The sequence below is a fragment of the Lontra canadensis genome, unplaced genomic scaffold (assembly GCF_010015895.1).
Source record: "Lontra canadensis isolate GAN:19392208 unplaced genomic scaffold, GSC_riverotter_1.0 scaffold16, whole genome shotgun sequence".
Lineage (NCBI taxonomy): Eukaryota > Metazoa > Chordata > Mammalia > Carnivora > Mustelidae > Lontra > Lontra canadensis.
The window spans coordinates 3,534,039-3,547,394 of record NW_022631010.1 but is presented as its reverse complement, the minus strand read 5'-3'; the positions used below and the strand labels follow the sequence as shown (position 1 = coordinate 3,547,394).

The 13,356-nt window shown below is 56.9% G+C and overlaps 2 protein-coding genes across 4 annotated transcripts; both read right to left on the bottom strand.

Annotated features, from left to right (window-relative positions):
• Positions 1–224: 224 nt before the first annotated feature.
• FOXS1 (forkhead box S1) lies at positions 225–2,067 on the bottom strand. The gene has a single exon (XM_032858933.1). The coding sequence runs from the start codon at positions 1,478–1,480 to the stop codon at positions 485–487; it is 996 nt and encodes a 331-aa protein (XP_032714824.1). The 5' UTR covers positions 1,481–2,067; the 3' UTR covers positions 225–484.
• A 1,173-nt stretch (positions 2,068–3,240) lies between these two features.
• Positions 3,241–11,848, bottom strand: LOC116868531 (interferon regulatory factor 4-like). Of its 3 annotated transcripts, none has more exons than XM_032858929.1 (8): positions 11,464–11,831; positions 8,186–8,375; positions 7,802–7,896; positions 6,756–6,867; positions 6,571–6,636; positions 5,282–5,650; positions 4,650–4,768; positions 3,241–4,420 (listed from the first exon to the last, which is right to left on the bottom strand). In XM_032858929.1, the coding sequence occupies exons 1-8, from the start codon at positions 11,635–11,637 to the stop codon at positions 4,328–4,330; spliced, it is 1,218 nt and encodes a 405-aa protein (XP_032714820.1). In that variant the 5' UTR covers positions 11,638–11,831; the 3' UTR covers positions 3,241–4,327. The 3 variants fall into 3 exon arrangements, 2 of the variants coding, with proteins under 2 accessions (XP_032714820.1, XP_032714821.1); XR_004382855.1 differs by having other exon boundaries at positions 4,330–4,420; positions 4,650–4,748; positions 11,464–11,846; XM_032858930.1 differs by having other exon boundaries at positions 4,327–4,748; positions 11,464–11,848.
• Between the last annotated feature and the right edge of the window lie 1,508 nt (positions 11,849–13,356).

Genomic DNA, 13,356 nt, shown 5'->3' with positions numbered 1-13,356 from the left:
ACGCCCTGCTGGGTGTTTCTTGGCCACACTTTCCTCTCTTCCTTATTCCCGGCTCCCCCTTCCTCCACCTTCCTGGGAAACTCCCTGAGAAAGTCCCCAGCAGGAGAAAGAAGTCTCACAAGGGACATTTCCATCCAGGGTCCCCGCAATCCCACAACCACAGCCACCGCACACAGAACCAGGCATCCCGGCCCTCAGCCCCCAACCATCCATGAAGCTGACCCTCATCGTCACACTGGTTTTATTGGCCCTGAGAGCCACAGAGTAAATCCCAAGAGGACCCTGCCTCCCCTCTCCCTCAAGTCTGTCCGGAGGCCCCGGGGGCTGGCTGAGTGTTCACTACTCCAATCTTGGCTTCCTGTCCCGCTCGTTGGCTTGCCAGGCCTGGGTCCCTTGAAAGCTCCCCAGATCCTTGAGTCAGGCTCAGCCTGGAGGGTGTAGTTGGTGGGGGACCCCGCAAGGACTGCCCGAGGCCACGTTGACTTCACTCAAAGAAGAACATTCCTGGTGTCCGGTATAGGCAGGGGGTCAGCCCCAGTGGGTAGCTGGAGCCTCCCTGGACAGGGAAACTGCCTGCAACCCAAGGTTCCTTGGGGTCAGCTGGCAGCGGCAGTGGGGCCCGCAGTGAGGCTGGAGGGGTGGGTGGTGCCGGAGAGGGGGCTGCTGAGGCCAAGAGGTGCTCAAGGCCTGGATCGGTCCCCATGCAGAAATTCAGTGCCTGCAGCCGGCACTGGTAGCTGCCCCCGATGCCCGCCTCTGGGGTCAAGATGGGCGTGGGGGCCTTGCTAAAACCCTCGGCCTCAGAGAAGCCCACAGGAAAGCCAAACACTGGGCATGGGGAAGACGAGGGGGCCACAGGGAGCTCCCCCGGGCCTGCAGGCTTAGGTGCAGGCATCTCTTTGAGCTCTGTGGGCGGCCGGGGCCCGGCATCCGGGGTTGCAGAGCACATGGTAGCTGGCAAGGCCCCTAGCAGACCCCCAAAGCTTAGGCCCTTGGGCTCTGGCAGCTCTGGTGGGAATGGGCACTGCCTGCCAGTCAAGGCGTCGGGGGCTCCTGGATCCTGGCTGCCCACTCGGAGGGGTCCGCGGCGTGGCTTGGCAGGGCCCTTGGTTCCCTCGGCACCTGCTCGCCGGGTGAAGCGTCGGCGTCGGCGCAGGAAGCTGCCGTGTTCAAACATGTCGTGGCAGTCGGGGTCCAGCGTCCAGTAGCTGCCCTTGCCCGGCTTGCGGTCATCGCGAGGCACCTTGACGAAGCACTCATTGAGCGACAGGTTGTGGCGGATGCTATTCTGCCAGCCGGGCCGGTTGTGGCGGTAGAAGGCGAAGCGGCCCATGATGTATCGGTAAATGCCACTGAGTGTGGCCCGCTGACCCGGGGAGCTCTGGATGGCCATGGCGATCAGAGCTATGTAGCTGTAGGGGGGCTTGGTCGGCTCGGCCCCGGGGGCCAAGGGCCCGGGTAGGGGCTGTTGCTGCTGCATGCTGGGCCGGGCTGGCCGGGCTGGCGGCTGCTGGGACCACGGAGGGGCCAGGCACCCGGCGTCTGGAGCTGGTGTCCGCCGGCACAGCCTGCCCGGGGCCTGTTAAAAGGCCCACTGGCCCAGCCTCCCAGCCTGGAAAGGCAAAAAGGGGTGGGCCCACCAGGCTGCCCTCCCTTCCTCCCTTGCCCCCCCCCCAGGCCTGAGAGGGGCGGGCAGGGAGGCCAGGACTGGGAAGCTTGTGAGCCTGCTGCCTGGGGAGAGGAGATAGGAGGGAAGGGACCGAGATGCAGAGCCCCCATGTGCTGGGTGGTGGTGGCTGCGAGGGGCAGGACAGGCAACTGAGCGAGACAGAGACAGAGAAACAAAAAGAGAGAGCCCGTGAAAACCAGAGAGAAAGACACAGAGAGGGAGAGACATAACAAGATGAACTGTGAAGGCAGAGACATACTCAGAGAGACGAAGCCGAGGCAGAAAGAACAGAGACACACCGAGCCAGACACGCACACACAGCACAGAGAAAGAATCACGGAGAGAAATCAGTGTACGGAAAGAGAGTGAGAGAAGAAGATGCAGAGAGAGACACATAACAGACACAAGAGATCGAGGGCAGACAGAGAGATGCACGCTGAGGAGAGAGACTAGACAGGTAGATTCAAAGGGGTGAGCTGGAGAGTGGCCCCCCCCCAGTGAGAAAAGCCCCAGGGGTCCTCAAGCCCCCACCTCCAGCTCCCCGTTTCTCCTCTTTCTTTCAAGCCTGGGGGTCTACTTTCTACTCCCAGCAGGGTGCAGCACCCGGGGTCACACAATTCTTACCCTCTTAGTTAGCTCCGGGGCATTTGACGGCCGGTAGCTGGAAGGCGGTGAGAACCGTCAAATTGTTTATGGTGAGCATCAGCGCCCTCTACTGACTGGTGTGGGAAGGACAGCCATCTGGGCAGAGCCATTCCCCCACTACTCCCCCAGATGTTTGAAGCAAGTCCCTGACTTTGGCTGAGCCTCAGTTTCCCACTTCTAAACTGGAGCTGGCGACCCTTCAGCTGTCCGTACTGTGGTGAGGAGGCCACAGGCCCCCTTACACAGCATCCAGCACCCTCCAAGAGTTTAGCGCAGAGTAAGGGTTTGGACATGACTCAGGATCATCACTCTGAACTGAGGCTCCCCATCAGCCACAGCCTTGGGCCAGCGAAGCCTAGGACAGTCAGGTCTTCTGGAGGTGGGGGTAGCCTACTCCATGGTCTCCCACCCATACGTTCCCAAGTCAGAGGACACCTACTGTGTGCCACTCTCCATGTCAGCCGCCCGACAGCTAGCCTTCTCTCTCTGCATTGACTCCTTGGAGCAACCCTGCTCTGCAGGCCTTCATGGCTTCTTCTTCTTCTTCTTCTTTTTTTTTTTTTTTTTAAGATTTTATTTATTTATTTGACAGACAGAGATCACAAGTAGGCAGAGAGGCAGGGAGAGAGGAGGAAGCAGGCTCCCTGCTGAGCAGAGAGCCCGATGTGGGGCTCCATCCCATGACCCCGGGACCATGACCTGAGCGGAAAGGAGAGGCCTTAACCCACTGAGCCACCCAGGCGTCCCTTCATGGCTTCTTTTGAATAGATGGAGAATCTACCCCTCAGAAAGGTTAAGTGACTTGCCCGAGGTCACACAGCTAGTGAATGACAAAGCTGGGATTTGAATCCAGAATTCTCTAACTCCTTAACACCACACCTTCTACAGAAGAGAAGCAGGGATAGGGGCAGTCACTAGACCCCCACTGGAACACACGCTATTAGCCCCAAGAGAGCAGGGGCCTGCTGTTTTGTCCAGCACTGGCCTGGAAACTGAGTACGTGCTCAGTCAACATTTGCTGAATAAGGAACAGTGATCTGATTGACTTCTGCCCTTCGTCGAAGCATACAGCCCCCCTCCACCATAAAAGCATATTAATGTATCACTAGAAGAGATTCATTATGTTGCCATCTGTAGGAGAATCCCTATTTAAAAAGTCAGAAATCAGAACCGGAAACAAGGTCTGATATCTGGGGCAGGACACTGACTTTTCTGCCAAGGCAGGGTCAGTTGGCTTCATGGTTGAAGGGGATCCCTCCCAATTCTCAAGGACTCCCTACAGCTTGCAGTTTACAATGATCAGTGGAGCCTGGGGAGGGGCTGGACCCCTGCTTCTGCCCTTAGCTTCTGCCCTATGGCTGTGTTTGGGGGTCAGCCTCGGTTCCTCCAAACACAGTATCCACTGGTATTGGTGGTTCAGTTATCAACCCCCCAAGTCCCCAATTCAGGCCAAATTTCTGCTTTGAGATCCCTCCCTGCCCACATAAGAACAGAGACTAGTGGCAGGTGGGAGGAAGGGTCTGGAAACTCAGAGCCCCTCAGAAGCCAGGCATTTCTGTTACTGTCTGGCTTCCCTCTAATCCCTGAGGATCTAATTATCGGTAAACCCAGCTTTAAGCAAACCTTATAATGCATCAGTTGCAGGTGAAGTGGGCTCTCAAGTATACCACCACAGACCTGCTGGGTTCTCCCTGAGCTATGAGGTTTTGTTTCTGCCCTAATTGCTGTTTCCGGAACCTCAAGGTCAAGTTTGGTTTCCTCCTAACTTCCCAGGCCCAGCTGCAAGGCCTCTGCCCACGCGCTGTGCTCCGGGGGCTGCATCTCTGCCGCTGAGAGTTTGAAGGGCGTGGATCGGCTTCCACTGTCCCCACCGACTGGCCGATGGGTAGGGGGCAGCCCCAAGACCACTGGCAATTTGGGCAGGTTTGCAGTAGAGTCCGCACCCACGGGAGGGGGGCTGACTTGGGACGATAGGAGAGGAGCAAGTGACCCTTTACTGCTGACTCAGCTGTGTCAGCAGGTGAGGGACACCGTTGGTGATGCTGGGACACCACTGTAGTGGCGCTTCCAGTGCAGGAAGAGCTCCCTGGCGAAGACTGGCTCCACCTGTGGGGGTGGGGGTAGGACAATGAGCTAACTCTCTCAGTTAACGCCCCCTATGTTCTGGTGGGAAGTCACCACCTGGTGACAGTCCCACCCCACAGGCACTTTATGTGCAGGGTCCTACAGACCCAAGGGTCATCGGGTCAGGAGCTGGGGACTGGAGGGAGTCAGTAAGGGGCTGCTGGTGGTGACTGGAAGATGTGGCTCTTCACTGGAGTGGGAGGTGACTCACGTGGGCCATGATGAGCCGCTCCTCCGGCTGGTCTGGCGGCCCTGGGTACTCCTCACCAAAGCACAGACGGATTTGGTACTCGGGCTCCTGGCGACCGTCCTGAAGGTGGGCGCGCAATTCTATGGGCACCAAGATTGGGGGCTTGGGAATCCTAGCTGGTGCCCACCTTGTGCTTCTATCCCATACCCATGTCCGATAAGGCCACATCCCCATTGTGTGCCCATGCCCTATGCCCACCTCCACATCCCTATGCCTATCTCATGTCTCACATCTGTGCTCACCCCATGCCCACTGCCATTCACCTATATCTATCGAGTGCCCAGTGCCCTAATGCCCAGCTATGCTTAGCATCCCAAGTCTTATGCCCCAAGCCTGCCCCGTGCCTATCCTCCCCATAAATCTATGTCTATATCGTGCCCAGGTCCCCCGACGCCCGTATTCGTTCCCTCTCCTGGGGCTCGTGTGTCACATCCTTTGTTTCAACGTCCACCCCAAACCCAGAATCCATAAGCCCGTTCCCTGGCGCTCACATCTCGTGTGCCCCCCTTCTCTGTTCCCGTGCCTTTGCCCATACCCCTTGCGCCCAGCCACTCTGTCCCACGCTGCCAGCTGCCCCACCGTCGTGCTCTTACCCTCGAGGAAGAGTAGCGTGTCGAGCAGCTGGCAGGTGCGCTCACGCTCCAGTTTGTTGGGCTGCGCGCGGTGCGGGGCGAGCGGGCCGCGCCAGTACACGCGGCCCCGGCACAGGCGCTTGGCGAACACGCCCTCGGGGGCCACCCACAGCAGCACGCCCCGCTCCAGGTGCCGCAGCAAGCGCTCCAGCACTCTGGCGCCGGGCGGCGGCTCCGGGAGGCGCACGTGCGCCATGCGTCTTGGCGGCCCCAGCAGGCGCTCCGCCGCGGTGACCGCCCGGGGGCTCAGGAGGCAGCCCTCGGCCACGCGCGTGGTGGTTTCGCGCACCAGCTTCCCGCCGTAGAACAGCCGCACGTGCAGCCAGCAATCTGCGGGGCGGGGAGAGGGGGTGCGCCCCGGGTTGGCAGCCCCAGCACTGACCACTCCCCACCCAGGTCCTGCCTGCCCCCGCCTCGGGAGTTTTGGGTGCTTCCTCCGTATGAATGATAATTCTCTAATTCTCGTAGTAGCGCCAATGCCAGTAGTAATAGCAGCAGCTTCTGGTATAAATGAACTGGTAGCTGAGCTCCATGGTCAAAAGCATAGGGTCTGGGGCCATCTGTAGGGCCTGTCCTAACGTCTGGGATTCTAGGGGCTCCTTCCCAGCGAATATTTTTTTTTTAAAAGATTTTATCTATTTCTTTGTCAGAGGGAGAGCGCTGCACAAGCAGGCAGAGTCGCAGAAAGAAGCAGGCTCCCTGCAAGGAGCCCAATGCAGGACTCCATCCCAGGACCTTAGGATCATGATCTGAGCCAAAGGCAGCAGCTTAACCAACTGAGCCACCCAGGTTTCCCTGCTTCCCAGCAAATATTTTAATGCTGATGGAAACAACAACAACAACAACAACACAGTATGATCCATGTGAGGAGCAAGCAGGATACTCAGCAGTTAGAGCTGGGGGCTCTGCAGCCAGGCCCTTGAAGGCTGATGTCTCACTGCCAGTTAGGAGCTGTGACCCACTAGTAACTTCCCCAGGGCTACCAACTGTGTGATTTGGGGCCAAGTTCTTAACCTCTGTGCCGGGTTTCTGTAAGTACGAAGTGGAGATGATGGCAGTATCTATCTCACAGGGCAGCTGGGAGAGCTTCTTGAAAGATGCCTGATGTAATCTAAGTCCTCAATGAATGTTAGCTGTGTTGTCATCGGGGCTGGGTACTTTCGGGGAAAGACACAGGGTAGCTGGCCCTGACCTCTGGCTCTCCCCAGTTCTGCACACTGGTCAGAGGGGAGGGCCTTGAGATTTCTTACCAGGGTTGCTGAAGTCCTCAGAGAGCAAGGGGCTCCAGTGGTGTGTAGGGTCTTGTGCCTGGTACCCTAGGGAAGGAGGGGAAGCTGTCAGGCACCACCTCACCCTGGGTCTCTCGATCCCCAGGTCAAGGTCCTGCAGGAGGACAGAGAGGAGGCAGGATTGGTTGAGGAGATCCGGTCCTTACTGTGGTCAGCCAGAGGGGCTGGGAGCCGAGCTGCTGGTGGCAGGGAGCCCTTCTGGGTCTGCCTGGGGGCTTGCTTGGTGTCCTTATCCTCTGTGGTTGATCTGGAATCATCCTGGCCATTGGAAGAGAGGGTTATGAGAGTGGAAGAGGAGACTGTGTGCCACAGGGGTTCCCAGACTGTCCTCGCTAGGGCAGAGGGAAGTCTGGGCAGACTGCAGGCCAGTTGGGATCAATAGAGACTTTGAGGTTTCAGAGCTCAAGACCCTGTCCCTCATAGACGTAAAGGGTTGATGGAGGTTATGGGGTTGGAGATGAAGCTCACTGTGCTGGGGGGAGAAGCGCTAAGGAGCAAATGAGCAGATGGTGGGACAGAGGAGATAGAGGTGGGGAACAGAGGTGATAGAATGGTGACAGAAGTGATAGAGATGATAGACACAGGACAGAGGTGATAGAGGTTGGGGGGATAGAAGTGACAGAGATGGGAGACATTATATGGAATGCATGGTGAAGAAGACACTAGGGACAGTGGATTGGACCAGGCTGGTGGGGCAGTGGGGACACAGCAATGAAGCACAGATGGTAGGGAGGTTGGTGATAATGGGGGTGATCCAGACAGAGTGATGGGGTGATGGCAACAGCAAGAGGGCTGGAAGGGTTGAAGGGGAGTGAAATGCAGAGCCGGAACTGCATCTGATGGGGACAGAGTGGTGGACCCGATGATGACAGGGGCCAGGGGTGAATGTCAGGGAAGAGATTGCAGAGGGTGATGGAGCTAAAGACGGTGGAGGAGGAGAGAACAGGGGGACCCAGAGATGACGGAGGCAAAGGGAACAGGAGGCGGGGCTGAAGATGGCGGGGCAGGTGGGGCCCAGGTAAGAAGAGGTGGAGCTGGCAGGAGGGACATGGGCCGAGGAGAGGGCAGGCAGGGAAGGAGCACAGCTGGGGGAGAGGACAGGCCAGATGACAGTGCCAGAGAACACTGAGGGCAGGTCAGGGGATAGGTGACAGAGCTGGCAAGACTGCGGGGGGCTTGAAGGACAACTGACCTGGTCTGTCCCACAGGCCAGCTCTGCCACTTCTCCAGGGGACTCCTGCTGCTTCCGTGGAATGTTCTTTTCAGGGGGAGCACAAGCTCTGGCACCTGGATGGAGCAAGAGGCAGGCTGTTGTTTCCTGAGCCTTAACGGGAGCCCCCAACAGAGGTGATCCCACATGAGGACCACGGCATGATCTCAGGCGGGGCCCACCTCTCTCTGGGCCTCAGTTTCCTCTTTTTCTCATGGGAAGATAAACGGAATGTCTACAGGTCCTTCTGTGTTTACCAGGCCATGAATTTAAGCTTACTAAGCCCCCCATTACAGATGGGCAACGTGAGGTCCTTATTGCCCAGAGAGCCATCCTCAGCCACTACCGCCAAGGGCAGGATGGTACCTGGGCCATGGGCACCGGGGGCCACGATCCTGTAGACCTTGTAGGGGCTGGAACTGTCCCGGTGGCTGCACTCACGCACCTCACAGAAGTCAGCACTCTTGTTGAGGGCACAGCGGAGTCGGGTCTTCCAGGTGGCGGGGTCCTCCTTGTCGATGCCCTCTAGGTGTTTGCCCTTGTGTATGGCCCAGGCCTGGGGATGAGCAGGGGCACTTGGGGAGGGGTAACCTGGGAGAGGGGGCTGGTGCCATGCAGAGGAAGGGGGGCCCTACCTTGTCTCTCACTCTTCTCTCCCTCCCTCCAGGCCTCTGTCCCTCTGCCCCTTCATCCTTTTCTCTGTTCTTCCCTCCCTCCATCCAACCATATTCCGAGCTCCTACTGTGTGCCAGGCCCCAGGCAGGGGCAGGGGACCAAATGGCGAACAAGACAGACATGGTCCCTGCTCTCCCGAAACTCAAGTCTAATGAGAGAAAACAGCTGGGAACAGCTAACTGGAAATAATTATATTTCAAGTTGTGAATTATGATCAATTTTTTAAAAAATAGGATGATGGGGGGCACCTGGGTGGCTCAGTGGGTTAAAGCCTCTGCCTTCAGCTCAGGTCATGATCCCAGGGTCCTGGGATCCAGCCCCGCGTCGGGCTCCCTGCTCAGCTGGGGAGCCTGCTTCTCCCTTGCCCTCTGCCTGCTGCTCCCCACTTCTTGTGCTCTCTCTCTGTCAAGTAAATAAATAAAATCTTTAAAAAAAATTCTTATCAAAGGGCAAAACAGGTGGTTTATGCAGGAGGAAGCCAGAAGGCCACAAACATATGAGGATGTACTTAAACTCATTAGTGTCAGAATAAAAATGTGAGCTATTGGGGCGCTTGGGTGGCTTGGTCAGTTAGGTGTCTGACTCTTGATCTCAGCTCAGGTCTTGATCTCAGGGTTGTGAATTCAAACCCCATGTATGGAACCTACTTAGATTTAAAAAGAAAATGTGAGCTATCACCTTTAAGCCAACAAAATATTTTATGAGTTGGATAATGCTGGGAGGTGGTGGGGTGTGGCCACTGTTGGTGGGCATGGGATGGTACAGACATTTTGGGTGGTAATCAGGCATGTCTTGTCAAAATAAGTCTAAATATACCCTGTGAGCAGAAGTTCCAATTCCAAAGGAATTCTCACGAAGGCTCATGGGGAAGGGGGCAAGATATTCACTCTAACATTGCTTTTGGTGCTGGAGAGCAAACCTGTGTCCATCCCTGTGAAAGTGGATAGGGATGTGTGTGTGTCATGGATGCCCACTATAGAGTCTATGCAGCATCTAGAAGCATCCAGGAGCAACAGATTAGATGTTACAGAGAACACTCCCAGCGGGATGCCTGGGTGGCTCAGTCAGTTGAGCCTCTGCCTTCGGCTCAGGGTCCTGGGATCGAGTCCTGTTTCGGGCTCCTTGCTCAGCTGGGAGTCTGCTTCTCCTTCTCTGCATTCTGCATTCTCTCCTTCCTCTGAACAGCACTCCGTCCTAAGGGACAGGCCATGTAACCCCCTGTTCAACACTCACTGAGTGTCTTCTGTGAGCCTTGCCCTGAGCTCAGGATCACGACCCTCAACACTCGGGTAGCTAGAGGCAGTGTGTTGTGGGGGAAGTTGTTCCAATGGAGGAAACAAGGAACCAGGGATGGCCTAGGAAAAGCACCGAGTTGGAGCTTAATAAATGCACTCGACCAATGAATGCATGAGGGAAGCCTCCCAAGGAGACGTTTCAGCTGAGCATGATGGCAGTTGGCCAGGTCAAGGTGAAGAGGAGCGGATATCCAGGCAGGGGGACAGCAAGTGCAAAGGTCTAACAGTGAGAGAGACATGAAGCATTTAGAAACTGAAAGAACTGTCAGGCCAGGTCTAAAGCCAGGGAAGGGAAGGGTGGGGAGAGATGAGGCCAGGGAGGAGCAGTTCACGCATTGCTCTGAAGTCTTGGTAAGGAGTTGGATCTTTTTCACAAGAGCAATGGGGAGCCAAAGAAGGATTCTGAGTAGGGAAGTGTCAAGGCAAGATTTACATTTAGGAAGATCTCCCTGGAAGACCGAGGCGGGAAGTAAGGGGCAGGGGGAAGTAAGGGGCAGGGGGAAGCGTGGCGCTCTGTGAGGTCACTGGGATTGTCCTGGTGAGAGATGGTGGGAATGGGTCCAAGCAGACGGACTGTAGAAAAGCTTCTACAGCTTGGGGACAGAGTGGAACGAGACTGGAAGTCAGGGGAGAGGCCAGGGTTCAGGTGCCTGGCCCCTGGGGTCTGGGTGACAATCGGTGCCATCCTCCATTTGGGGACACACACAAGTTTGTCAAGGGGAGATGTTAAGTGTGGTCCTGACGAGGTGCTGAGTTGGAGAGTTCTGGGGCCTTTAGAAGAGCAGGCTTGGGGCCTGGAGGGGAGGCTGGGAACTGTGAGGCTCATGCGGAGGACCTGGACGATGGGAGTAAGCTATTAAGGGGGGGGGATCCTGGAGCAGTGCTGAGAGCACCCAAAGAGGAGGGGAGGAGGGGGCAAGCTGAGAAAGGGAGGGGCAGCAGGGTAGGAGGAAAATGGAGCTGGAGTGCTGGTGGGGGAAGATTCTGGAAACCAAGTGAGAGTGTTTCGAGAAGGAAGGGTCCACCAGGCCCAGACCCATCCAGGGGTCAAGGATGACAGTGATGGGATCTTTGGATCTGGCAACTAGTGATGTTAGCAGGAAGGACAGAAGCCAGACTAGGGGTGGGGGGGGGTCAGGAACTGGGGGCCAGGAGTGACAGAGCTGATGACCAGGCCCTTCAGCCGGTGAAAGGAGGGGAGGCCAGAGAAGTGGGAGCTGGAGGGGCTGTGGTGTTTGCGGTGGGGGGGGGGGGGCGGTGCTGATGGCAGTTGGTTGCTTATTACTCAGGGGAGAGATTCCAGAATTTCAATGCTGAAGAGAAGGAGTTTGAAGTTAAGGAGAAGGAGATCCCTGAAAAGGGCTGGTGTGGGGAAGCACAGAACACGTTCCCAGGCTGCTGGGATGGGCACTTTCGGGGTAGAGGGAGGTTGTGGGAATCCTGTCATTGGCGTCCAGTTTCCCGGGGATGGGGAGGGAGGAGGGAAGAGAGGCCCCGGAGGTCCGGGTGGTGCTCGCATAGCACCTTTGGCTGGTTGCTCCCCGTATATGTCTCCCGTATATGCACAACACGCTCCGCAACCTAGAGACCGCTGGGGCAAAGGGGCGAGCGAGTGGGCCCCGGTCACACAGCGCGCGGGTCAGCCCCGGCGTCCCGCCTCTCCCGCCCGCTTACCCTGAAGAGCGCCGCGTCCTGCTGCGCCCGGTAGCCCTGCCGGGCCGCGTGCTTCCAGGGGATGCGGAAGAGGGTCTTGTCTGCGTCCTCCCAGCACAACCCCGCGTAGCGCCCACTCTCGATCTGGGCCACCAGCCAGTCGCGGAGGCGCAGGGGACCCCCGGCCCCCGCCATCGGTCGCCTAACGTCGGGGAAGTTCCCTGCCTCCCTCCGCCAGGGGTCGCCGGCCGTCCGGAACGCAGGGCGCCGGCGGCCAGGTCTGGGGCGCGCGGCGGCTGGGACCCCGGCGCGACAGGGAATCGCGAAGCCTCCTAATGGTGCGCGGAAGCGGCGAAAGCGAAAGTTCTGGATGCGCGAGTTTCGCTTTCTTTTCTGTCCCCCTGACTCGGGAGGCCCTACCCCTTCGCTCTTCTCTGTGGTAGCCTGGCCCGGAGGGTGTCGCGCCGCACAGAGGGGACAGTTAGAGGCACGGTGGGACGCCATGACCCCCTGGAGGGTACCCATTGGACTGTACGGGGAGGGTAGCCAGGGATCTGTCCGTCCCTGTAGAGGGGCCCCGGCGGTCACCCAGAGGCGTCCCTTGCGCTACCGGTGCACCTGTTCTCTGTACTTCCCAGCCTATGGGGAAGTCACTATGGCTTTTACCTGTACCATCCAGGCTCTTTTCAGCGCCTGGAATGTACAGGTAAAAGCCATAGTGCTTCTTAGACTAACTCCCATCAGAATTGGGAGGCAGAGGCTAGTTTAAAATGTACACTCTTCGCTTCCATACCAGACCTGCAGAAAAAAAAGACTTTCTGGGCAAGAAACCAGTAATCTGTATTTAACCAGTTCTCCCGTGGGATTCTGATCCAGGTGGTCCATGAGCCACACTTGGAGAAATACTTCCTCAAATACTGGGAGTCCTCATCCACTGATGGCTCACTAGGGTGTGGGCCTGGCCAAAGCCTTTCCTACAGGGTCTCAGTGGGTTCTCACCACAACAGGTGAGAAGAGTCTACCCATTTTATTAGTAAGAAGAATAAGGCTCAGAGAGGTTAAAGCCCTGTAACAAGGTCGTAGAGCTAGTACTCGGAGGCAGTCAGGACCTGAACCTGTGTCTCTCTGTCCCCAAAACTCAGGACACTACACAGTGCCCCCCACTATCTCCCAACAGCTTACACCTAGGGTTTAGGGACACCCACTCCCCACAGAAAGTATATACAATTTTTTTTTCGTGTATATACATTTTTCTAGGGTTTGCATCTTTCATTTAACTGTCAAAGGGAGTTTGCAGTTTGAAAGAGGTCAAGTAGCTCGACTGCTCTACCCTTTGTTGTGTACATGGGGAAATTAAAACTCCGAATGAGCACAGAGCTGGATGCCTGGTCAGTGCTGACCAGAGACTGGAAGTACTATCCTCCTTGTGCACGTGTCAGGGACATCTTCTTTGTGCTCTCCACCCTCTGTTCTCCCAACCCAGCAGCCACTCAGTTCTGACCCCTCTACAGTTACAGACACAATTCAGACCCACTTGTAGGGCTCAGGGGCGGGGGGTGGGTTGGGGTGGGGGGAGCAAAGCATTTCATAGGATTAAGTCCAAGTGTAATAATTACATCAAAGTGGGAATCTTAAATGTGTCAGACAATCTTTTCATTTTTCTGGGTGGAAGAGTCATAGTGATTAGGAGGATAGGGTTCCCTTGACTTTCCAGCCAGACTGCCTGGATTAGAATCCCAGCCCCACCACTTGCCAGCTGGTGACCTCGGACATCAACCTCAGTTTCCTGAGAAGGAGGCTGGGCAGCAGATGAGGATTATTTCGTCCATCCTCTCACCCCAATACTGGCATCTGGGCTTCCTCCACAGCCCTGAACATGGTGCTTGGTGCATAACAGGGACCCCAGCCAGGTGG

Excerpts from the sequence above, each read along its gene's own strand:
- FOXS1 (XM_032858933.1), bottom strand. The coding sequence starts at position 1,480 with ATGCAGCAGCAACAGCCCCTACCCGGGCCCTTGGCCCCCGGGGCCGAG.
- LOC116868531 (XM_032858929.1), bottom strand. The coding sequence starts at position 11,637 with ATGGCGGGGGCCGGGGGTCCCCTGCGCCTCCGCGACTGGCTGGTGGCC. Across the intron at positions 8,376-11,463 it reads AGGACGCGGCGCTCTTCAGG|GCCTGGGCCATACACAAGGG; the intron begins GTAAGCGGGCGG and ends GCTCATCCCCAG. Across the intron at positions 5,651-6,570 it reads TGAGGACTTCAGCAACCCTG|ATTGCTGGCTGCACGTGCGG; the intron begins GTAAGAAATCTC and ends CCCGCCCCGCAG.